The 22,807-nt window shown below is 63.0% G+C and overlaps 2 protein-coding genes across 2 annotated transcripts; both read left to right on the top strand.

Moving 5' to 3' along the window:
• Positions 1–4,386: 4,386 nt before the first annotated feature.
• LOC135892264 (adenosine receptor A1-like) lies at positions 4,387–5,770 on the top strand. Its single transcript, XM_065419964.1, has 2 exons — positions 4,387–4,712; positions 5,041–5,770. Exons 1-2 carry the CDS (start codon positions 4,387–4,389, stop codon positions 5,768–5,770), a joined length of 1,056 nt encoding a protein of 351 aa, XP_065276036.1.
• A 2,084-nt stretch (positions 5,771–7,854) lies between these two features.
• On the top strand, positions 7,855–11,941 carry RPS19 (ribosomal protein S19). Its single transcript, XM_065420089.1, has 6 exons — positions 7,855–7,946; positions 9,567–9,637; positions 9,904–10,004; positions 10,946–11,129; positions 11,345–11,399; positions 11,878–11,941. Exons 2-6 carry the CDS (start codon positions 9,567–9,569, stop codon positions 11,902–11,904), a joined length of 438 nt encoding a protein of 145 aa, XP_065276161.1. The 5' UTR covers positions 7,855–7,946; the 3' UTR covers positions 11,905–11,941.
• The last annotated feature ends 10,866 nt before the right edge of the window (positions 11,942–22,807 follow it).

Genomic DNA, 22,807 nt, shown 5'->3' with positions numbered 1-22,807 from the left:
GAGCATTCAGCATCCTCTGCCCCTCCGTGCGCTTCCCACAGCGAGTCCGCCCAGGCGGGGTCCTGGGGAAGCCAGAGGGTCCTGCACCCCCACTTCACAGTCAGACGTGACTCTCAGCCAGCCAGTAAAACAGAGGTTTATTAGATGACAGGAACACGTCTAAAACAGAGCTTGTAGGTCCAGCGGCGAACGGGATCCCTCGGCCGGGTCCATTCTGGGGCCCAGCGAGCCAGACACCCCCGTCCGCCCTCACTTCCCGTCCCCAGCCGGCTCCAAACTGACTCACCCTCCAGCCCCTTCTCCTTTGGGCTTTGTTCCTTTCCTGGGGAGGGAAGTTTGCTACAGACGGAAGCTCTGAACAAAGGACTGAAGGACCCGTCCCAGCTGGGGATGTTCCAGAGACTTGCTTTGAACCTGCAGTTTGTTCTATCGCTGCTGCAAGCCTGAACCAAGAACTTTGCCATTACTGGATGTAATTGATTCCATTTAACCAATTCTAGCTCTCATCCAGATCTTTTTCCTTTTATGAATAAACCTTTAGATTTTAGATTCTAAAGGATTGGCAACAGCGTGATTTGTCTATTGACCTGGGTCTGGGGCTTGGTCCTTTGGGATCAGGAGAACCTTTTTCTTTTACTGGGGTATTGGTTTTCATAACCATCTGTCCCCATAACGAGGGGCACTGGTGGGGATACTGGGAAACTGGAGTGTCTGAGGGAATGGCTTGTGTGACTCGTGGTTAGCCAGTGGGTGAGACCGAAGTCCTCTCTGGCTGGCTGGTTTGGTGCCTTAGAGGTGGAGAAACCCCAGCCTGGGGCTGTAACTGGCCTGCTCTGAGCGATTTGTCCTGAATTGGCACTCTCCGTTGGGTCCCCCCAGAACTGCATCGTTACACCGCCTGAACTGTGTGCAGTGCCTTTGGGGGGCATTGCATTGAAACGCGATTGTTTGGGTGTTCTGAGGCCGTCTGTCACGGGGGGCTCGTGGACTTCCTCCTCTCAAGCCGGCCCGGGAGGGGCTCACGCAGACTAGCTCACACTGGATTCTCCAGGGATCGGCAGCCAGAGAAAGGGGGTTGGGGCTAAATCGCCAGGATTTGAACAGGGTCGGGGCCTTTAACCAACCCCGCCCCTGGCCCGTGGGGGGCCCAATCCTTTGGGGAGGGCTGGCAGGCTCCACAGGGCTGGGAGGTGGCTCTGAACTGCGGCATCACAAGAGAGACGCCTGCTGCGGGGGACGGTGAAGGACTCACACTCCGGCCGGGGACTCGCTGGTGAGCGCGTTAGCAGGCGGGCAGCTTCTTGGATTGTTTTTTACGTGTTTTCTCTGTAACGCTTCTACCCGAAGAATAATAAGCCTTGTCCAGGGAGCGCTGCCCGCGAGCGCCCCACACCTGGCGCTGACTCGGGTATCGGTCTCTGAGGAGAAAGCAAGCCGGCCCGGTCCGTCTGCCTTTGCTGGGGAGTTCGGGAGCTGGGCAGGCCGGGGAGCCTCGAACAGGAGCCTTGCTGCGCTGTCGAGGGGGAACAGAGCTCGGGCCGCGGCTCTCCGGCTCCAGGTCAGCAGCCGCTGCTCCAGACTCTGGTTCCCGAGCTATCTGCTCCCCCCAGACTTGGGATCGTCTCTCCCTTGTAATCCCCAGGGCAGCCCAGCCCTCCTCCGTACACCAAGCTGGGGCGCGACTGGCCTGGGACAGGAAAGATGGGGGACCGGCTACCAGGAGACAGGACCTTTGGAGGCCTAGATCCTCGGCGTGGCGAGCGCTTTCCCGCTCCCGAAGCCCTGGGCACTGCACAGCCCCCGAGCAGGGCCCAGCCTGGAGAACTCACAGCAGGGCGACAGCGAGGGTCGGGTCATGGCTCTGCACAGCCGCTCCCCTGGGCGCTCGGGCGGCTGGCGTAAATGGCGGGCTGTGTGCATCGGCCAGCGCATCTGTGGCCCTTGGCGCTTCCTATTGGCACGGGTCAGGCACGGGTTTCCTCCGGCTGACTTGGCAATATGGAGGTGGAGGAAACATGAGGCGGCTTATTTTTCCTCCCAATGAATGAATCCTTCCCTTCCTGAACATAAGAGCGGCCGGACTGAGTCAGACCAAGGGTCCATCTAGCCCAGTGTCCTGTCTTCTGACAGTGGCCAGTGCCAGGTGCCCCCGAGGGCATGAGCAGAACAGGGAATCATCAAGTGATCCATCCCCTGTCGCCCATTCCCAGCTCCGGCAAACAGAGGCTACGGACACCATCCCTGCCCGTCCTGGCTAATAGCCATTGATGGACCTATCCTCCATGAACTTATCTAGTTCTTTTTTTAACCCTGGAGCCTCCCCCAAGCTTTGGGACTCAGCTGTGGCATGAAACCCCCGGCACAGCCGGGCAGACACCGGCACTGGTCTCTAGTGGGCAGAGAGCAGGTGGCACCTAAGTTCTGCCTCTTTGTACCTGCTGCGATTCGTGACTCTTTCTCGCAGCTGTGGGAGGCTCCCGCCTCGTCCCCCCCCCTTGTTACAGACCCAAGATCCTTTATTGGTGAGAGAGAATCATAGAAACTCAGGGTTGGACGGGACCTCAGGAGGTATCTAGTCCAACCCCCTGCTCAAAGCAAGACCAACCCCAACTAAATCATCCCAGTCAGGGCTTTGTCAAGCCGGGCCTTAAAAACCTCTAAGGAAGGAGATTCCACCACCTCCCTAGGTAACGCATTCCAGTGCTTCACCACCCTCCTAGTGAAATAGTGTTTCCTGATATCCAACCTAAACCTCCCCCACTGCAACTTGAGACCATTGCTCCTTGTTCTGTCATCTGCCACCATTGAGAACAGCCGAGCTCCATCCTCTTTGGAACCCCCCTTCAGGTAGTTGAAGGCTGCTATCAAATCCCCCCTCATTCTTCTCTTCCGCAGACTAAACAATCCCAGTTCCCTCAGCCTCTCCTCATAAATCATGTGCTCCAGCCCCCTAATCATTTTTGTTGCCCTCCGCTGGACTCTTTCCAATTTTTCCACATCCTTCTTGTAGTGTGGGGCCCAAAACTTGACCCCGTCCCCCATAAACGCTCCTCTCGTCAGAGCCCATTTGCGCCGCTCGTTAGACAAACCCGGCGGGAGGGCTCTATGGAGCTTGGCAGCTCGGCCCTTTCGCCAGCAGAAGTTGGCCCAATAAGCAATATTAACGCCCCGGCCTTGTCACTCCGTAGAGGGAGGCAGGCGCGTCACAGCCCCTCTCTAGCCAGGAGGTCTGTATTGCAGCTGCCGAGGCGCCAGATCCGGTCACCTCGCGGGGCCGGTTAGTCTAGGGAGCCACCCGCAGCGTGCACCCGCCCAGCCGGTAGCTCCCCACGGCAGGAGGACACTGGGAGACCCGCCAGGCGAAGGTCCCTGCTTCTCGCGAGGGGCGACCGGGATGGATGGTGCAGGGCAGGGAAGGGCGGGCGGATCGTCGCTCTCCAGCTACCAGCACCTCCCTCTGCTGCCGCCCACGGGGCTCCGGGGCCATCTGCTCTGCCACCCACACTAGCAGCGGGTCCCCAGGGCTCTGTCGGCCCCGGCTGCAGCTCTCGGAGCGCTGGGGGGGCCACCAACAGCCCCCACTGTTCTCCAGCACGGGCCAGCAGCCTGTTTCTCCAAAGGCCGTCCTGGCCCAGGTCCCCAGTACTCCAGGGGCTGCACGTTCGAATGCTATTTATTAGATGTATTACGGTAGCGCCCAGGTCCCCAGTGTGCCAGGGGCTGCATGTGACTGTTGCTATTTATTAGGTGTATTATGGTAGCGCCCAGGAGCCCCTGGCCTGGCCCAGGACCCCAGTGCGCCAGGAGCTGCACGTTACAGTTGCTATTTATTAGGTGTGTTTACGGTAGCACCCAGGAGCCCCCATCCTGGCCAAGGTCCCCAGCGTGCCAGGGGCTGCACGTTACGGTTGGTATTTATTAGGTGTATTATGGTAGCACGTAGGAGTCCCCGTCCTGGCCCAGGACCCCAGCGCGCCAGGGGCTGCACGCACACAGAACCCAGAGCCGGGCCCTGCCCCAGGGTGCTCCCAGCCCTGCATTCGTCATGAGGGGCGAACCGCTGAAGTGCCAGAATTAGAGGTCAGGCATTTATCTGAACTGCCCCCCCCCACAAGCAGTGCCTCAGTCTGCCCGCGCCCTCGCTTGCTCCCCAAACCCGCAGGCAGCTCGCTGGTCCCCGCCGTTCTCCCGCCGCCAGCTGGCGCCTGTCACCCGCGTGGGAGCCGGATCGATCCACGCGGCGCCCGCCCTCCACAGCCCTCATCTGTTTGCTCAGGGATCGCTCGGCAAACGCAGCCGGCAGCCGCTTATCACTGGGCAGGGCCGGCTGCAGGGGACACTCCCTTCAGCAGCAGGGCTGGCAGGTGCCCCCTTACCTGTGCCCCGATGGATCTGTACCTCGGCTTCGTCATTCTGGAGGGGCTCCTGGCCCTGGCCGTGGTGGCCACCAACCTGCTGGTGTGCGCCGCGCTCTGCCTGCACCGGGAGCTACGGAGCGTCACCAACTGCCTGGTGGCCTGCCTGGCGCTGGCCGACCTGGGCGTGGGCGCCCTGGCCATCCCCTTCTCCGTAGTACTCAGCCTGGAGCTCACCCTGTGCTTCTACACCTGCCTCTTCCTGGCCTGCTTCCCGCTGGTCACCACCCAGTTCTCCATCCTCCTGCTGCTGCTCATCGCGCTCAACGCTCACCTGAAAATCCGGCTGCCCAGCAGGCAAGAAAGATGGGCCCCCCCGAGCGCGTGGGGTGCGGGGCAGGGCCTCCCGGGGGGGTGGGGACTTCCCCAGCCAAGGGGCAGTGGGACACGCCAGCTGGGCTGGCTCCAGGGCCGGGCAAGCCAGTCTGTGGCCCCGGTGGGTCTGGGGGCCGTACTGCTCCTAGCAGGCCTTGGGGGGCAGCTGCCCCTCCGGCCAGCAGCATTGGCACGCAGGCTCCAGCGCACGCCAGGCCATCCCGGTGGGAGTGGCTCTGCCCAGGCTGCCGGGCGGCTGGAGGGCGTCTGTGGAGCCCACCAGGGCCCTGAGCCAGCTCTCTCCTTGCAGCTACGCCATGTACGTGAGGAGGGGCCGGGTGCTGGGCGCCGTGGGCCTGTGCTGGCTGCTCTCGCTGCTGATCGGCCTCTCCCCCATGATGGGCTGGAATCGGCAGGGGCGCTACATGGAGCGGAACCGGACCCTGGCCGCCAGCTTCGCCGCCGAGCGAGCCGCCGTGGTCCTCATCGCCCGCGACCAGCCCTACGGCGGCTTCCTCTCCAAGGTGTATCCAGGCACGCGTGGGGCGCCCCCCTACAGCCAGCTGCACGACGAGCACCTGGGGCGCTGTTCCTTCACCTCCGTCTTCGCCCCCGAATACCTGGTCTACTTCGTCTTCTTCGCCTGCACGCTGCTGCCCCTGGGCGCCCTGCTGGGCATCTACGCCGACCTCTTCCGGCTGGTGCGCGGGCACTTCCTCGCCCAGCCGCTGCGGGCGGCCAAGCGAGGGGAGCTGCCGATGGCTCGCACCCTCCTCCTCCTGCTCGGCATCTTCTGCCTCTGCTGGATCCCGCTGCACGTCATCTACTGCGTCCGGCTCCTCTGCCCCGGCTGCCGGAGCTACGCGGCCCTGGACCGCCTGGCCGTGCTGCTGTCCCACCTCAACTCCCTGGCCAACCCGCTGGTCTACGCCATGAGGAAGAAGGACTTCGGGCGGACGCTCAGGTCCGTCTGCCTCCGCTACGTCCCGTGCTGCTCCAGCGCCAAGGTTCATCCCCAGGGCCAGAGCGGCCGAAGATAAGAAGGACCAAGGCCCAGCCCTGTTCCTTATTCCCCTGCCAGCGGGAGGGGCTGGCGGCCCGATCACAGCTTAGCGCCCCGCTGAGCTCACTGTCCTATTTGTAAAGGGAAGGGGTGACACCCCCCCACCCCCAATCTCTGATGCCTGCCCCCTCAGCAACTCCCCAGCCAGGGGCTGGGTTTTCTTCTCCTGTCTTTGTGTCCCTGGGGTTATTGGCTGTTAAATACGGGCCCCATCCTGGACGGTGGCTTGTGCTGAGCTCTGGCCATGGGTTCAAGGACTTTGGGTGCCATCCCTGGCTGGGCGAGTTGGAGACATCCAGCCCCGCCAGCCAGCGCGAGCAGGGAAAACGGGGGGGCTCCCTCCGGCTCACGGAGCAATTATTGAAGAAGTTGTGGTAGGGATTGATCATGCAGCTGTCGGGCAATAAAACTGTCCCGTGACGGCAGCGTGAGCCTGGCCTCCGTCTTGTACTGAACATTTGTTAAATCGATTCTGGGAAAGGGCAGGGGTGGGGGGCCACGGGCCTGGGAGGGACTGGCTGGCTGTGGCGGGGGGGGGAACAGACCACGGCTCCCTTCCAACCAGGCTGTTCCCAGCTGGGGGGGGCAGTGGGGGGCTGGGGGGGTGGTTCCCAGCTGGTGGGGGGCCAGGGGCAGTGGGCTGGGAGGGACTGGCTGGCTTGGGGGGGGGATGGTTCCCAGCTGGTGCGGGGGTGGGGGCAGGGGGCTGGGAGGGACTGGCTGACTCGGGGGTGGGAGGGGGGTCGGGTCATGGCTCCGTCCAGCGCAGGTCGTTCCCAGGTGGCGGGGGGGGGGGACGACTGGCTGGCTCGGGGGGTGAGGGGGAGAGAGGGGGCAGTAGCGTAGCTAGGGGGGTTCAGGGGAAGCAGCCGCTTCCCCTCAGTACATTTTTCAAAAGCGGCGCCTGCCGGGCCGCCGCTGGGGTCCTGCAGGCAAGTGGGGGGCAGCACGGTCGGACTCCAGAGGAGCCATTGTGGGGGGGGGGCGGCGGGCACGGCCAGAGGAGTGAAGGGGCCGGCTCCTCGGCCATTGTGCCCCACGCTCAGCGCGGCCCCAACATCGCCGCCGCGGCCGCCTCCTGCAGCGGCTCAGGGATCGGCGACCGAGCGCTCTGCCGCTGGCGGGCAGATCCCCTCTCCCCGGCAGCTTCCGGGCCGAGGGAAGCAGGAAGCTGCCGGGGAGAGGGGATCTGCCCGCCAGCTGCTGCCCGCCCCACTTCTCCGCTCCCCCCAGCCCCTGGGAGAACCAAGCAGCGCCCGCCTGTCACTCCTTCCCCCGCGCCCGGCCCCCACCCCAGTCCCTCCGAGGGGGGGCGCAGCATGGCCGCAGCGTGGCCGGAGGAGCCGGGGGGGGGGGGGGCGCGGAGCGGCCGGAGGAGGAGCCAAGGAGGGGCGTGGTCAGAGGAGGAGCCAAGGGGGGGCGCCTTATTTATGGTTGCTCCCCCTGCACTGAGAAGCTGGCTACGCCACTGGGAGGGGGATCGGGTCATGGCTCCGTCCAGCGCAGGTCGTTCCCAGGTGTGTGTGTGGGGGGGGCTGGCTGGCTCGGGGGGCTGGGGGGAGGGTGACCAGACAGCAAATGTGAAAAATCGGGACAGAGGCTGGGGGGTAATAGGAGCCTATATAAGAAAAAGACCCAAACATCGGGACTGTCCCTATAAAATCGGGACATCTGGTCACCCTAGCTGGGGGAGGGGGATGGGCTCCCCAGCATGGCAATGAGTCGCTGTGATGTCACAATGAGACTGTGATAAGGTGAGATGATGTCACAATGAGTCGCTGTGATGTCACCAGACAGTGATCAGACGCGGTGACATCGCATTTGGATGCTGTGATGTCATGGGACTGCGATTAGATGCGGTTACATCACACGTCGAGGCTGTGATGTCACAACGAAGCGATGTTACGTCACACTTCCGCCCCGCAGCTCCGGACAAGCGGCGTTTACGCCCCGCGCTGATTTCCCCGCCCCCTGACTTCCGCCCCGCGCGGCCCCCGCCCGGCCCCCTCCCGCTCGGCGGCGATTGGCCGAGCCCAGCTCTCGCGGGGCGCGATTGGGCGAGCGCCTCTCGCGGGATCTGGGGCCCCGTGTTCTGAGGGCGGGCGGCCCCGTACGGCCCTTTCCGAGCCCGGCAGCGCGGAGCCAGCAGCGAGGTGAGGGGCTGGGCCCGGCCAGGGACCCCCCCCGCGCGGACCCCCCCGCGCCCGGCCCCTGCCCGCCGGCCTGGGCCGCCCCCGTATGGAGCCTCCCTCCCCCGCCCGGCCCCGTCCCCCGCTACCCCCCGGCCCGCGGGACCCCCCCATCCCCGGGGGACCGGCCGCGGTGGGGGGGGGGGCGCTTCGGGGTGGGGCAGACTTGCCGGGTGCGGGCACTGGGGGGGGGGCGGCCCCGTGTCGGGGGGGGGGGGGCGGCGCTGGGGGCAGCCCCGTGTGGGGGGGAGTGGGGGGGGCCGCCCCGTGTCGGGGGGAGTGGGGGGGGCCGCCCCGTGTCGGGGGGAGTGGGGGGGGGCCGCCCCGTGTCGGGGGGAGTGGGGGGGGGCGGCCCCGTGTCGGGGGGAGTGGGGGGGGGCGGCCCCGTGTCGGGGGGAGTGGGGGGCGGCGCTGGGGGCCGCCCCGTGTCGGGGGGAGTGGGGGGGGGCGGCGCTGGGGGCCGCCCCGTGTCGGGGGGAGTGGGGGGGGGCGGCGCTGGGGGCAGCCCCGTGTCGGGGGGAGGGGGGGGGGCGGCGCTGGGGGCGGCCCCGTGTCGGGGGGAGTGGGGGGGGCGCACTGGGGGCGGCCCCGTGGGGGGGGCGCACTGGGGGCAGCCCCGTGTCGGGGGGAGTGGGGAGGGGGCGCGCTGGGGGCGGCCCCGTGTCGGGGGGAGTGGGGGGGGCGCGCTGGGGGCGGCCCCGTGTCGGGGGGGAGTGGGGGGGGGGCGCGCTGGGGGCGGCCCCGTGTCGGGGGGAGTGGGGGGGGCGCACTGGGGGCGGCCCCGTGTCGGGGGGGAGGGGGGGGCGGCGCTGGGGGCGGCCCCGTGTCGGGGGGAGTGGGGGGGCGCGCTGGGGGCAGCCCCGTGTCGGGGGGAGTGGGGGGGGTGGCCCCGTGTTGGGGCGCACTGGGGGCAGCCCCGTGTCGGAGGGAGTGGGGGGGGCGCGCTGGGGGCAGCCCTGCGTGGCGTGGGCTCCGATCTGCCCTGTGGGCCATGCTGCAGCCTTTCCCTGCCCGCCCCTTGCCCAGCGGGGGAGGGGCTGGCCCTTGAGGCTGGGGGGGCTGGCCCTGGGGCTGTGGTACCTGAAGGCCCCCCCCGCCGGGGTGGGGGGCAGCCAGGGGGTGCGGGTGCCTGGGCAGGATCAGCCCCCGCTGGGGCTGAGCTTATCTGGATTTGTGCCGTCTGCCCCGTGGGGCACCAGGAACCCAGACCCTGCTCCCTGCCCTCGCCCAGCCCAGCGCCTACAGTCACTCCTGGGTTTCTGCAGCGCCTGGCAGGGTGGCACCCGGCTGCCGCCATGATACAAACAGGCTGGCCCGTGGGGACTGCGGGGGGCCCAGCCTAGGCTGGACGGAGAACCCCGATCCCCACTGTGCCCACGCCGGGCAGGGGTGCTCTCCCTGTCCCAGGGTTGCTCCTGGGTCTGGGCCCAGAGCTCCCACTTTGCATCCCAGCAGGGTCAGCTCTGCCATGGAGCTAAACCCAGCTCCCCGCTGTGGCACTCGACGCGCCTGGGGAAAGCCGGGGTCCTGTGTGCGCCTCCAGGGGCCCTGAGTAGCTTGTAGCACGGCTCCCCTATCTTGCAGATGCCTGGTGTCACGGTGAAAGACGTTAACCAGCAGGAGTTCGTCAGGGCCCTGGCTGCCTTCCTCAAGAAGTGAGTTTTACCCTTTTCCGGGGGGCGGGGGGCCGGCAGGACGAGGCTCATTCCGACCCGGGGAGGGCTGGTCGGGGCAGCTGCCGTGGATCTGGCCAGGATAAGTTTCCTCTCCCAAAATGCCCCTTTTGATCTCTGGAGGGGCCTGTGGGTCCCCGCACTCCTTGGGCCCGTGGGCAGTCTCCCCTGCAGGCCTGCCCGCTGTCGCGTGGACATGCAGCGTTCCCCCTGGAGCTGCTGCCGACTTGTCCCTGGCTTGATTCCAGGTCAGGAAAGCTGAAGGTGCCCGAGTGGGTGGATACGGTCAAGCTCGCCAAGCACAAGGAGTTGGCCCCGTACGATGAGAACTGGTTCTATACCCGAGCAGGTAAGAATCCCAGCCCTGCCCATACAGCGAGGGGCGCGTCTGCCTCCCCATAGCCAGTGGAGCAGTGACCCCGAATGAGCTGGGGGGTCGCAGCCCACTTCCCTCCCATGCCGGCTGGCGCTGGCGCTGTCCAGTCTTCTCGGGGCTTCGGCTTGTGTGTCGCGCCCTGCGGAGCGGCCGCTAGCCTCAGCCAGCAAACGCCGAACAAATCCGGAATCTGACTGCTCGGCACTTAAAGTAGTGTGTTGTGTTAGAGCCTGTTGGGAGCTGGGGGTGTGGGAGGAGATGCCCTGTCCGTGATCAGACCGAGCACCCTGCGTTGCTAGTGAGGGACTGTGGCCTTGCGTCTCTGATCCATGGGTTTGGCCACCGCGGTTCCTCTGTCCGTCTCCCGGTGCTGTCTGAGGGCCTCTGGCGGCTCGTTTGTGACTCTTGGGTTGGCTTGTGAACACGCCGCGTAGGGCAAAAGGACGGGCTCTGAATTCAGCCTTTCCTGCCCGGGAGCCTCGTCTGGCTGGCGAGAGGCTCTCGAACGCGTCCCGCGTCCCGAACCCTCCAGCGCTGAACTAGAGAAATGTCCGGGCTCTGATCCCAGGGCAAGGGGGCCTGGGTTTGTTAGTGAGGGGTCGGCTTGCTGCCAGGGGCTGTGCTCTGATTTCACCAGCCCTGCAGGCTGGGGGGGGGGTGGCGGGAGGAACTTTGCCCTGTGCAGCGATTCCGGCGCCGCCGGCTTCCTAGCTGGCAAACCGAGCCTTGAGCCCCCGAGTCTCCTGGTCGCTGCCCAGCTGGGCCGATCCCTGGCCCCTTCCCTCGCCCGCCGTGTTGGCCGGGGCAGAGTGGCTGCGCGGAGCGGCTGGGCGGGGGAGAGGGGGTGTTATTGCTTTGGCTTGGAAGCAGCTGCCGAGACGCCAGGCTAATGGGCTCTGCCTGTGGTTCTGCAGCGTCCACGGCCCGGCACCTGTACCTCCGCGGCGGTGCCGGCGTCGGCTCCATGACCAAGATCTATGGGGGCCGGCAGCGCAACGGCGTCATGCCCAGCCACTTCAGCCGCGGCTCCAAGAGCGTGGCCAGGCGGGTGCTGCAGGCCCTGGAGGGGCTGAAAATGGTGGAGAAGGATCAGGATGGGTGAGTGTCGAGGGGCCTGGCCGGACGTCACTGCTGGGCGGGAGGAGAGGCGGGGTTCAGAGCAGCCCGTCGGGTTTACACTGAGTGCGCCGGGCGTCGGAGCCCGATCTGAACACTGCGTGGTGGGCACGGGCTGCAGCTGAGCCGGCTCCAGGGGTGCCGGGAGAGCGTTATTCCCCAGTGACGGATTCTTTACCCTTCCTGTTTCCTTCCAGAGGTCGCAAACTCACCCCCCAGGGACAGAGAGATCTGGACAGAATCGCCGGCCAGGTAACGCTGCCTTCCCACCCCCCGTGTGCTGGGTAGGGCCTGGGGACCCCGCCCGTGTGTCCAGGGTCACTGAAAGCGGGTTTAGGTCAGCCCATGGCAGCGTGGCAAGGGACGTTCTCCCTGCCCCCATGCCCAGGAAAGAGCCAGCCCCGGCCGCGTACTGCTGGGCGTCCCCCTTGCTCGCTTGCCTCTCCTGCAGGGGCCGAGCGCTTCCAGCACAGAACTGAACCCGACCCCGGCCCAGTGCCCGTCGGCAGAACATGGAGTCGTGCCTAGAAAGGAACCAAAGCTGCTCTGAGACAGTCAGCAAAGACTGACCGTTCGTGCTGCACTCTAGTGCTGTTGGGGTCTGCGCGAAGTGGCCCGTGTGACCGGCACAGCCTGTCCCGGGGGGGGACGGGGACGGGGGGGTGCACCTAGACTGTCTTACCGCCGCTCCCCTCTCCGGCACGGCTCTCACCCGCCTCCTCTCTTCCAGGTGGCAGCTGCAAACAAGAAACATTAAAACGAGCGTCAGAGAATAAAACCCGGTTCCTGTTTCACACCTACGCCTGTTCCTTTGCGAGGCTTCCATCGCGCTGGGGCGGCCGGCAGCTGGGCACGCCAGGGGGCTTCACAGCCGGCCCGTTCTGCGGCGACCCTCGGGGATGGGGAGCATCTGCAACGGAGACCTGGAGCTTTCTGACGGCCATGGGTCGAATCCAACCGGGGGGTGTGGGGGGGGGATTTAGCTGCAGAGTCTTTCTCCTCTGGGCACTTGTTTGAAGCCCCCTAGGTGGCCAAAAGTTGGTCCCCGTCTTCCCGGGGTCCCAGGTCGTTTTCTGGTGGCCGGGGAGACATGTCACCATCTTGGGTGTCTGCAGAGTGTCTCCCCCCCCCGCCCCGAGCAGGGCTGTGTATTACACTGGGGAGCCTGGATGTGAGGGCCCCCCCAGAAGGGCAAGGGAGTGTGTAGGACACCCCCTCTGCCCCCCCACCACTGCCATCACTGCAGCACCCTGGGCTGCTCCCTGCTGTCCTGTAGAGCCAGAGCCTGGCTCCCGTGACCGGGATCTCCGCAGACAGACACCGGCTGCTTCCCTGTGGCGCAGGGCGGGTGTGTCTGAGGGCAGCTCCGGGCTGGCCACTCGCTCCAGCTCCCGGCCAGCACTGAGACCCGGCTGCCCTGCGGGGCACTAGGCTGCTGTCGTGGGCAGCGTGGAAAGCCCAGCGCGCCCCGGGCACTTGGCTTCTCGTCTGTCTCTGGGGGACGAGGCCGGCTTGTGCTCGGCTGGGGGATGTTTCAGTGCTGCCAGGGGGGAGGTTTCCTGGGGGGGTTGGGAGGAACTGCCTGGAATTCGTTTTTAATGAGAATTCCAGCCACGGCAGGAGCTGCCGTGTCTCCCCACCTGTTGCCCCTTCCCCAGAGGAGACCCCGAAAAGGGGAAATCAGCCCCCGAGGAAGGGGGGTGCTGCGCCCTGCTAAACGGGGCTTTGGTCCGGCTGGGGGCGGAGCCTCATGGGCTTAGGGGGGGTGGGGTGTGTGTGTGTGTGGCAGTGACAGTTTAGAGACACAGCAGCTGTTGTGTTCTGCTGCTCCACTCCCCTCCGGCTGCCAGAAGCTGGGCTTCCTGGTCTCTAAGGAGCCGAGGCTGGATGACTGGGCAGGGGACGTACGACGCAGGCGGTAACTAGCCAGATCTACACTCCGGCTCACTGGGGCTGGTTTTGGGCACCAAGAGGTGGCTACATTGGCGAAGCCACACAAACGATGGAGGTTGGGGCCGCCTGGCCTCAGAGGAGCTGCGGGAAGAACTGGATGTGTTCAGCCTGCAGCAGGTGGTGGGGGACTGATGGGTCTTCACTGGCTTTGAGCAAATGTTCTCCGAGTCCCCCGCGTCTTCTGGAGCAAGGGAGGTTTCAGTGGGACATTGGGGAGAACTTTCCTTGGCCACTTCAGCAGGGGGTGGGTGCCCCAGGGGCCTGTGGGATCCCGGCCCCAGAGGGTTTTACGACCAGGTTGCATGAACCCCAGTCAGGGCTGGTCTAGGGTTCCTTGGCCCCGTCTCCCTGCAGGGGCTGGAGCAGGGACCTCTTCACTGGATCGGTGGCTTGCAGAGGAAGCCGGGCGCCAGGGGTGAGCAGCTCGGAGGAATTCCTCTTCCCTGGGGGCCAGGCAATGGCCGGAAGCCCATCGTCCCTGCTGCTGAGAGCCCTGTCCACGCACAGCTTCGCCCTGGGCTAGAGCCGGTCTTAGCTCAGTGGCCATAACAGGGCCATCGGCCCAGCCCGCCTGGCTCTGGGCAGTCCAGGGGTCCCCAGGCAAAGAGTGCAAAGCGGTTTGGGACTCTCCCCGGTCAGTCACTCCGCGTACCCGTCCAAGGAGGACCCCGGGTTTCTCCCGCTGCTACGTTTGGCAGCGGGCGGGTGTGTCTTCGCTCCCGCTCAGAGCCCAGATCCACCGTGCAGCGTCCGCTCCGTTCCCCGGTTTCACGAAGAACCTTTGCTGGGCCGAGGCCTTGCGAGCTGAGTGCTGCTGGGCCAGGACCCTGGGGTCCCTCTGCCAACACATGGCGCCAGGCCGTGGTCTGATCCCGAAGCAACCTCTGCTGGCCAAACAGACGTCGATTTTCCAATGGTCAGTGATGGAGATGCCCCCATGGACGCAAGTCGCCCAGATACTGCTCCCAGCCAGGGGTCCCCCTGCTCCCGGAGGGGGAGTGAGGAGCAACGCTGGCTCCCTGCATCCAGGTCGCTTTCCCCTCCTGGGCCGTGCCGCTGCTCTCTGCCCCCCTCCCCTGGCCGGGAGCGCTGGGGGTTTTGCTCCCTGTTTTGGCTGACACTGCAGCCTGGCGACGGAGGGACGAGCCCGTCCCCCGCAAGGAGCCAGCCGCAGTGCTGGAGAAGAAGGCGCGAGGTGGAGGCCAGGTGACCAGTTTGCCCAGGAAGGAGGCAAAGGCCGGAGGGGGGCAGCGGGTCATGGCTGAGGTTGGGCTGCGGGAAGGGAGTCAGTCTCCATTTTGGGGACTCGGGGGAGCCCTGGGCTCGGACTTCGCTGCAGGTCCCTGGTCCCTGTGCTCACAAGCTCTGTTCTACGCTGGGTTCCCCCGACTAATAACCCGTCTGGGTCACTCGCTGGCTGGGAGTCGCTGCTGGCTGGGGGGGCAAGGCCCTTTGGGGGGGGTGTGAGGCTCCCCAGGGGGCCGAACGCTCCAAGGTCAGACCCAGGAGGCTCCTGGCCCTGGTGGGAGCCCTGCAGGGAGACGCTGCCCCAGAGTCCTGCCTGGCTTCATCCGGAGCTGTGCCAGAGCCCCCAGCCCGGGACACAACCGTCTCCATTAGCCGGCTGGGAGCTTGCCGACGCTCTGGGCGCTGTCGCTCCGTTCCTTGCAGGGCGCGCTCGGTGCGTTAGCGAATGGCTGGCAGCGTCGGCCTGAGTGAATTAACTCTCCCCCCGGGGGCTACGGGCACTCCTGGCGCTACAGGGGCAGAAAGCTCGGTGCTCGGCCGCTTGCCAATACAGCCTCCCCGTTGCCATCGTTAACCTAACTCATCGGCCGCAGGCCTAGCTGAGATCAGCGCCCCATGGGGCCAGGCACTGCACGGACATGCAGGGAGAGGCCGTGCCCCGGAGAGCTTCCAACGGCGCATCCTCCCCTCGACCTGGCTGCGTCTATGCCGGGGGGAGGTTGGTCTAGCGCCGGGGTGGGGGCGGGTGGATTTTCTGTGCTCCGGAGCGTCCCAGCTGCTCCAAGCGCAGCCGAGCCGGGTAAATGACAGGGCAGGACGTGGGGGCAGGGGGTGCGGTGGGGGTCTGGTGTTTTGTCTGCCGGCCAGGTCAGTCTCTGGCTGCTCACCTGGACTCAGACATGCTCTCAGCCCCGGCTGCGAGGAGCCCTGAGGTGCCGCCCAGGCTGTGTCTGCCGGGTTATTCCTGCGGTGACGGACGTACCTGGTGTAGATCTGCCCCGGGGAACCGGGCTGAGAGCGAAACAGCCCCCACGGCACGGCGAGTGTGCAGAGGAGACCGAAATATACCATGTGGTCTGTTCGTTTGGGGGACTGTGTGCTGAGCCTGGCAGCCTGCTAGGCAAGGCCGAGAGCTTCTGGGTGGGGCTTTGATCCCTAATCCCTTTAGCCCCCATCAACCCTTAACCGGGGGGCTACTCAGGAAGACCGGGGCTTTACAGCGCCTGCTCCTACGCGACCAGAGGAGTGGCCAACGGGTGCGGCTAGCGGGAGTTTTGAGAGACAGTTCACAGGGGGAGTGGGGGGGGGGGCTCGGGACACTTCCCATTTCTTAAAGCCCGAACACCCCCTGATCAAATAAAAGAACAACAAAGGAACGGGCTGCAGGCAGAAGCCCAGCAGCAGAGCGGGGGCTGCCCAGTTTATTGCACCCAATGCAGCATGTCTGATTACGTGCCCTGTGGGCGGGTGGCGGGTTTGTGCATTCGGTGCAAGGAGCTCCTGGCCCTCAGCGACCGCGTACGGGCTGTGGAGACCAGACTGGAGGAGCTGAGGGAGACAGAGACATATAGAGATGCAACTTTCCGGGACACAGTAGAACGGTCCCACCCCCGGTCTGGCAGCTCTGAGCTGTTGAGGAGGATGAAAGTCTCGGGGAAGGAGAACATCCAACTGGAGCAGAGGGAAATGATCCCATAGTTGGGACCCAGATGATGATGTGATATCCTCTCGCACTGAGGTTACCTCTCCAGGGGAGGGGACTCCAGTCATTAGGAAAAGGCAGGTGTTAGTTATGGGAGATTCGATCATTAGAAACATAGCTGGGTTTGTGATGATCGGGAGAATCTCATGGTGACTTGCCTGCCTGGTGCGAAGGTTGTGGATCTCTCGAGACATCTGGATAGACTTATGTGTAGTGCTGGGGAAGAGCTGGTGGTCGTGGTACATGTAGGTACCAGTGACATAGGGAGGGATAGGAGAGAGGACCTGGAAGCCAAATTTAGGCTGCTAGGGAAGAGGTTGAAGTCCAGGACCTCCATGGCTGCATTCTCTGAGATGCTCCCAGTCCCACGTGCAGGGCCAAGTAGACAGGCAGAACTGCAGGTCTCAATGCGTGGATGAGATGATGGTGTGTGTGTGGGGGGGTTAGATTCATTAGGAACTGGGGAAACTTTTGGGAAAGGGGGAGCCTATCCAGGAAGGATGGGCTCCACCTAAACCAGATTGGAACCAGATTGCTGGCACTTAACATTAAAAAGGTCGTTGAGCAGTTTTTAAACTAAGGACTGGGGGAAAGCCGACAGGTGCGAAGGAGCACGTGGTTCGGACAGAGACATCCCTTCGGGGAGGAGCTATTCATGGAGATTCTCTATGTCCTGGTGAGGACCAGAGGATGGAAAATGATAAAATACAGGCAGGGTCTGATCAGAAACAATCCAATAAAAAAGAGTCCCATTCAATTACAGCGTGCGATGGCACACAGCTAAAAGGAGACGAGTTTTTAAAGTGCTTATTGTGACGAACTGGGACTGTTCTTACTGTGATCTGTAAGTGCTGACAGGGGAGTGTGGCTGGGATGGTCTGCGTTGGGGGATGGGGGAATGACTGAAGGGAAATACCTGAGCCTGTAACATGAGAACCCAGGAGGGGGCTGGGGCGAGGTGACACCTTTGCCCGGGAAACTGAACAAAGGCTGTGGGAGGGGTCGCTGAAGGGGGAGACTCGGGGAAGCTGGCTGGTGAGGTGGCTGGAGGCAGGGAGGGCTCTGACCTCTGGAGGGGGCTGGGATGCCCGAGGACCCCAAGATGGACCTAACTGAGGGGGTCCTGTTGTCTGTGCCTGCACGACCTGTCTCGGACTGTATTCTCGTCGTCTAAATAAACCTTCTGCTTTACTGGCTGGCTGAGAGTCATGGTGAATCGCAGGAAGCCGGGGGTGCAGGGCCCTGAGTCCCCCCATACTCGGTGACACTTATGTACCAATACTAGAAGTCTAAACAATACGATGGGTGAACTAGAGTGCGTCGTATTCAATGAGGATTTCGATGTAACAGGCATCACAGACACTTGGTGGAATGAGGCTAATCAATGGGACTCTGTAATACCAGGGTGCAAAATCTATCGGAAGGACAGACCAGGTCGTGGGGGCACTAGATGTGAAAGAAAGCGCTGACTCAAATGGAATAAAAATTTTAAATGAACCAAACTGTACCAGAGAATCTCTCTGGATAGTAATTCCATGCTTGGATAATAAGAATATAGCAGGAGGGATATATAACCAACCACCTGGCCAGGATGGTGATAGTGACTGTGAAATGCTCAGGGAGATTCGAGAGGCTATAAAAATAAAAAACCCAATAATAATGGGTGATTTCAACTATCCCCATATTGACTGGGTACATGTCATCTCAGGACGGGATGCAGAGATAAAGTTTCTGACACCATAAATGACTGCTTCTTGGAGCAGCTGGTCCTGGAACCCACCAGAGGAGAGGCAATTCTTGATTTAGTCCTACGTGGAGCTCAGGATCAGGTCCAAGAGGTGACTATAGCTGGACCGCTTGGTAATAGTGACCACAATATAATTCAAATGAAGATCCCTGTGGTGGGGAAAACACCCCAGCAGCCCAACACTGGAGCATTTCCTTTCAGAAAGGGGAACTCCACAAAAACGAGGAGGTCAGTGAAACAGGAATGAAAAGGTCCAGCGCCAAACGTGAAATCTCTGCAAGCTGCGTGGGAACTTTTTAAAGACACCATAACAGAGGCTCAACTTCAATGTATCCCCCGAAGTGAGAGAACCAAAGCAGAGCCCCGCGGCTAACCGACGAAGGAAGAGAAGCAGGCGGAGGCGAAAAGGCTCCTTTAAAAGTGGAAGTTAAATCCCAGTGAGGGAAATAGAAAGGAGAATAAACCCAGCCCCGGCTCAGTGGAGAGGGGAGATCTCTGACTCTCCTCCGGATTTTTAATCAGCCTGGATTTTGGGGGCCAGATCATCAGTGGGCCCCCAAGAGCCATAGTTCCATGGAGTCGGCACCCCTCTGCGACCACAGAGGGGGACACTGAGGCACGCAGCGGCGGCGGCAGGAGTGTGGCACAGCAGGGAGTCACAGCCAGCTCTTCGAAGGCACCCTTGTGACGAACTGGGACTGTTCTTACTGTGATCTGTAAGTGCTGACAGGGGAGTGTGGCTGGGATGGTCTGCATTGGGGGATGGGAGAATGACTGAAGGGAAATACCTGAGCCTGTAACATGAGAACCCAGGAGGGGGCTGGGGCGAGGTGACACCTTTGCCCGGGAAACTGAACAAAGGCTGTGGGAGGGGTCGCTGAAGGCAGAGTCTGGGAAGCTGGCTGGTGAGGTGGCTGGAGGCAGGGAGGGCTCTGACCTCTGGAGGGGGGCTGGGATGCCCGAGGACCCCAAGATGGACCTAACTGAGGGGTATCCTGTTGTCTGTGCCTGCACGACCTGTCTCGGACTGTATTCCCGTCGTCTAAATAAACCTTCTGCTTTACTGGCTGGCTGAGAGTCATGGTGAATCGCAGGGAGCCGGGGGTGCAGGGCCCTGAGTCCCCCCTTACTCCGTGACAACTGCTCTGACCTCTCTCTCTCTTCATGCTGCCTTTGTCTCTCATTCTCCTCCCGTTCATGCTGTCTCTGGTGTTCACGATCCTCCAGCTCTCTCAGTTTTAGCTCTATCTCCCATTCCAGCCCATTCCGCTCCACGGATGCTGCGCGTGGCCGGGAGGATCCCCTGCTGGCCGGCGAGCGTTGCCGGGAGGATCCCCTGCTGGCCGGGGGGGTCACAGCACCCTCGGTATTTGCTGGGCTCCTCCCCACCCTTCCCTTAGGCATAGGAAGGAGGGGTCTCGGGAAGCCCTCAGCAGCCGGCTGACCACTCCCAGCTGGGACAGACACTGGGGCCTGCGCTGCATCTGCCAGGCTGCTTCCCTCAGAGACAGGGATCAGTTCATTCGCGCGATCTCCCTTCTCCAGCTGGGCAATGAGCTGTTCTTTGGTGAGCTTCCCAGTGCACACCCCCCTCTGCTTGCACAGCTCCACCAGGTCGCTCTTAAGCCGCTTGGCATACATCTTCCTGCTGGCCACTCACAGGCCTGTGTGCTCACCGCTCCCCACCGTTTCCAGGGAGACCCCTAGTGTGCCAGCCCTTCTCGAGGTCACCACCTCTCTGCCAGGGTCGAGCTGCAGACTCCTCCGCCCCTGGGACCACTCGCTGCGATCCCCCGGGGGACCCTGTTACTGCAAAAGTCCTTCTCGCTGGTCACACACTCCCAGGGGTGATAACCGTCTCTCTCTCTGACTCCTCAGCACGCCTGGTCCCCGTCAATCCCCCTTCGTTTTACTGCTCCCCAGTCACTTACTGCAGGAAGCGCCGTCCACGGGGTGCAGTAGATCCCACCGCTGCCACCAGTTGTCACGGAGTAAGGGGGGACTCAGGGCCCTGCACCCCCGGCTTCCTGCGATTCACCATGACTCTCAGCCAGCCAGTAAAGCAGAAGGTTTATTTAGACGACGGGAATACAGTCCGAGACAGGTCGTGCAGGCACAGACAACAGGATACCCCTCAGTTAGGTCCATCTTGGGGTCCTCGGGCATCCCAGCCCCCCTCCAGAGGTCAGAGCCCTCCCTGCCTCCAGCCACCTCACCAGCCAGCTTCCCCGAGTCTGCCTTCAGCGACCCCTCCCACAGCCTTTGTTCAGTTTCCCGGGCAAAGGTGTCACCTCGCCCCAGCCCCCTCCTGGGTTCTCATGTTACAGGCTCAGGTATTTCCCTTCAGTCATTCTCCCATCCCCCAATGCAGACCATCCCAGCCACACTCCCCTGTCAGCACTTACAGATCACAGTAAGAACAGTCCCAGTTCGTCACAACCCTAACCTCCCTCCACATCCCCCGTCCCTCTCTGCCCCCGGCTCGGTTCTTGGCCGCCGGCCACCAGTGGAGGGACTGGCCCCATCCAGACCAGCTCCTCCCGGGGGAGACGGGGCCAGTCCCGACCCGGGAGCGATGCTGAAAGCACCAGCTACAGCCTGTGCTTTTCCCCGGAGACGACCTTCCCTGGGCTTCCTCGGAGGGACGCTGGGTCGAGCCAGTGCCTGAGTGGGAGAGAATCCAGACCCTCCGGAGCTGCGAACAGGGGACCAACGGTCCCTCTAGCCCAGTGGGTCTCAAACATTTGTCCTGGTGACCCCGTTCACACAGCAAGCCTCTGAGTGTGACCCCCCTTATCAATTAAAAACACTTGTTTATATATTTAACACCATTATAAACGCTGGAGGCAAAGTGGGGTTTGGGGTGGAGGCTGACAGCTCGTGCCCCGGGGGAGGTCTAGGTTGGATATTAGGAAACACTATTTCACTAGGAGGGTGGTGAAGCACTGGAATGCGTTACCTAGGGAGGTGGTGGAGTCTCCTTCCTTGGAGGTTTTTAAGGCCCGGCTTGACAAGCCCTGGCTGGGATGATTTAGTTGGGAATTGGTCCTGCTTTGAGCAGGGGGTTGGACTAGATACCTCCTGAGGTCCCTTCCAACCCTGATCTTCTATGATTCTCTGACTCCCATGTAAGAACCTCATGACCCCCTGAGGGGTCCCGACCCCCAGTTTGAGAAGCCCGGCGCTAGCCTGTACCCGGGGGATTCTGCACATCTGCGGACGCACAGAATTCATCTGCCCCGCATCATTTTGTATTTTCCCGCAAAAAAACCCATTTCAGCCCCAGCTGTGCTGCAGTTCCGCCTTTGCCCACCAGAGGCCGCTGGGGCACCAGGACAGCCCACGGCATGGACGCAGCCGGCAGTTCTGGCGCCACAGCGTCCCCTGGTGGGCAACGGGCAGAACTGCAGCACTGTTGGGGCAGAATGTATTTTCGGGGTGTGTGTGTGGGGGGGACATCTGTGCCTGCCCAGTGCCGGAGAATCCCCCCGGAGCAGAGTGCATCACAGCCCTTGCCCGCAGAGCCAGGCTAGGACAGAGTGGGGCACCCAGGGGTGCTGGGGGGGTCACAGACGGGGGCTCAGGAGCTAGTGGGGGGACAGCGTTGAACCTGGGGACGGGGGCTGCAGGGACCCATGGGGACGGGGGCTGCAGGGACCCATGGGGATCGGGGGTGCGGGGACTGGGGCAGACATGCCTGACTGAACGAGAGGCTTGGGGTCAGGCAGGGTCTGCATGGGGGAGGCTCCCCAACTCCCGAACAACCCCCCCCAACACCCTCCAGGTTCACTCCCAGGCCCCCTCCCTCTCCCTCAGCTCCTCCGTTACCCCGACTCCCCCCAGGCTTTGCCCTGCTTCTGAGGGGTGCAGGAAATACAGGTCTGTCATGTAGTGTAAATGTATTACGCAAAGTTCTGTATTAAAATGCCTCGTAAGGAATCTATTTGTCAAATTTTTTTTTTACCAGAATTGGTTTTTTTGTCTGTATTGTTATGGACAGACTTGCTGACAGATATTTTGAAATAAATGACCAAAATCAATGAAACCGGCATGATTCTATTGTGTTATTTTGACAAATAAAAAAGAATTTTGCAGAATTTTCAGATATTGTGTGCAGAATTTGTAATTTTGGGTGCAGAATTCCCCCAGCGGTACCTCTAGCCAGCTACTCCGGGGGAATGAACAGAACAGGGCAATTATCGAGTGACCCCACCCCAGTCGGCCACTCCCAGTGCCTGGCAGTCAGAGGCTTAGGGACACCCCGAGCAAGGGGCCGTGGCCCTGACCACCTGGGCTAGTAGCCATTGATGGACCTGTCCTCCAGCAGCTTAGAGTTTTGGCCTCTGCAGCATCCCCTGGCAGGGAGTTCCCCAGGTTGCTCTGTGGAGGGTGAAATTACATCCTCGGGCTAATCTTACACCTGTTGCCTGTTAATCCCGTCGGGTGCCCCCCAGGTCGTGGGGTCGGTGATGGGATGTTCGTGTGGCAGGTCTCCCTCTCCCGCACCGTTGTGTGAAATGCGGGCGCGCTACGGCTTCTCTGCCGCTTCTCCCCCTCCCTCTGCCGTTTCTCTCCCTTCCTCCTTCGCTTCCCCCTTCCTCTGCCGCTTCTCCCCCTTCCTCCTCCGCTTCCCCCTTCCTCTGCCGCTTCTCCCCCTTCCTCCTTCGCTTCCCCCTCCCTCTGCCGCTTCTCCCCCTTCCTCTGCCGCTTCTCCCGCCTTCATCTGCCACTTCTCCCCCTTCCTCCTCCGCTTCCCCCTCCCTCTGCCGCTTCCCCCTCCCTCTGCCACTTCTCCCCCTTCCTCCTTCGCTTCCCCCTTCCTCTGCCTCTTCTCCCCCTTCCTCCTTCGCTTCCCCCTCCCTCTGCCGCTTCTCCCTCCCTCTGCCGCTTCCCCCTTCCTCTGCCACTTCTCCCCCTTCCTCCTCCGCTTCTCCCTCCCTCTGCCGCTTCCCCCTTCCTCTGCCTCTTCTCCCCCTTCCTCCTTCGCTTCCCCCTCCCTCTGCCGCTTCT

The sequence above is a fragment of the Emys orbicularis genome, chromosome 20 (genome assembly GCF_028017835.1).
Source record: "Emys orbicularis isolate rEmyOrb1 chromosome 20, rEmyOrb1.hap1, whole genome shotgun sequence".
NCBI lineage: Eukaryota > Metazoa > Chordata > Testudines > Emydidae > Emys > Emys orbicularis.
This window is presented reverse-complemented; position numbering and strand designations above follow the sequence as displayed.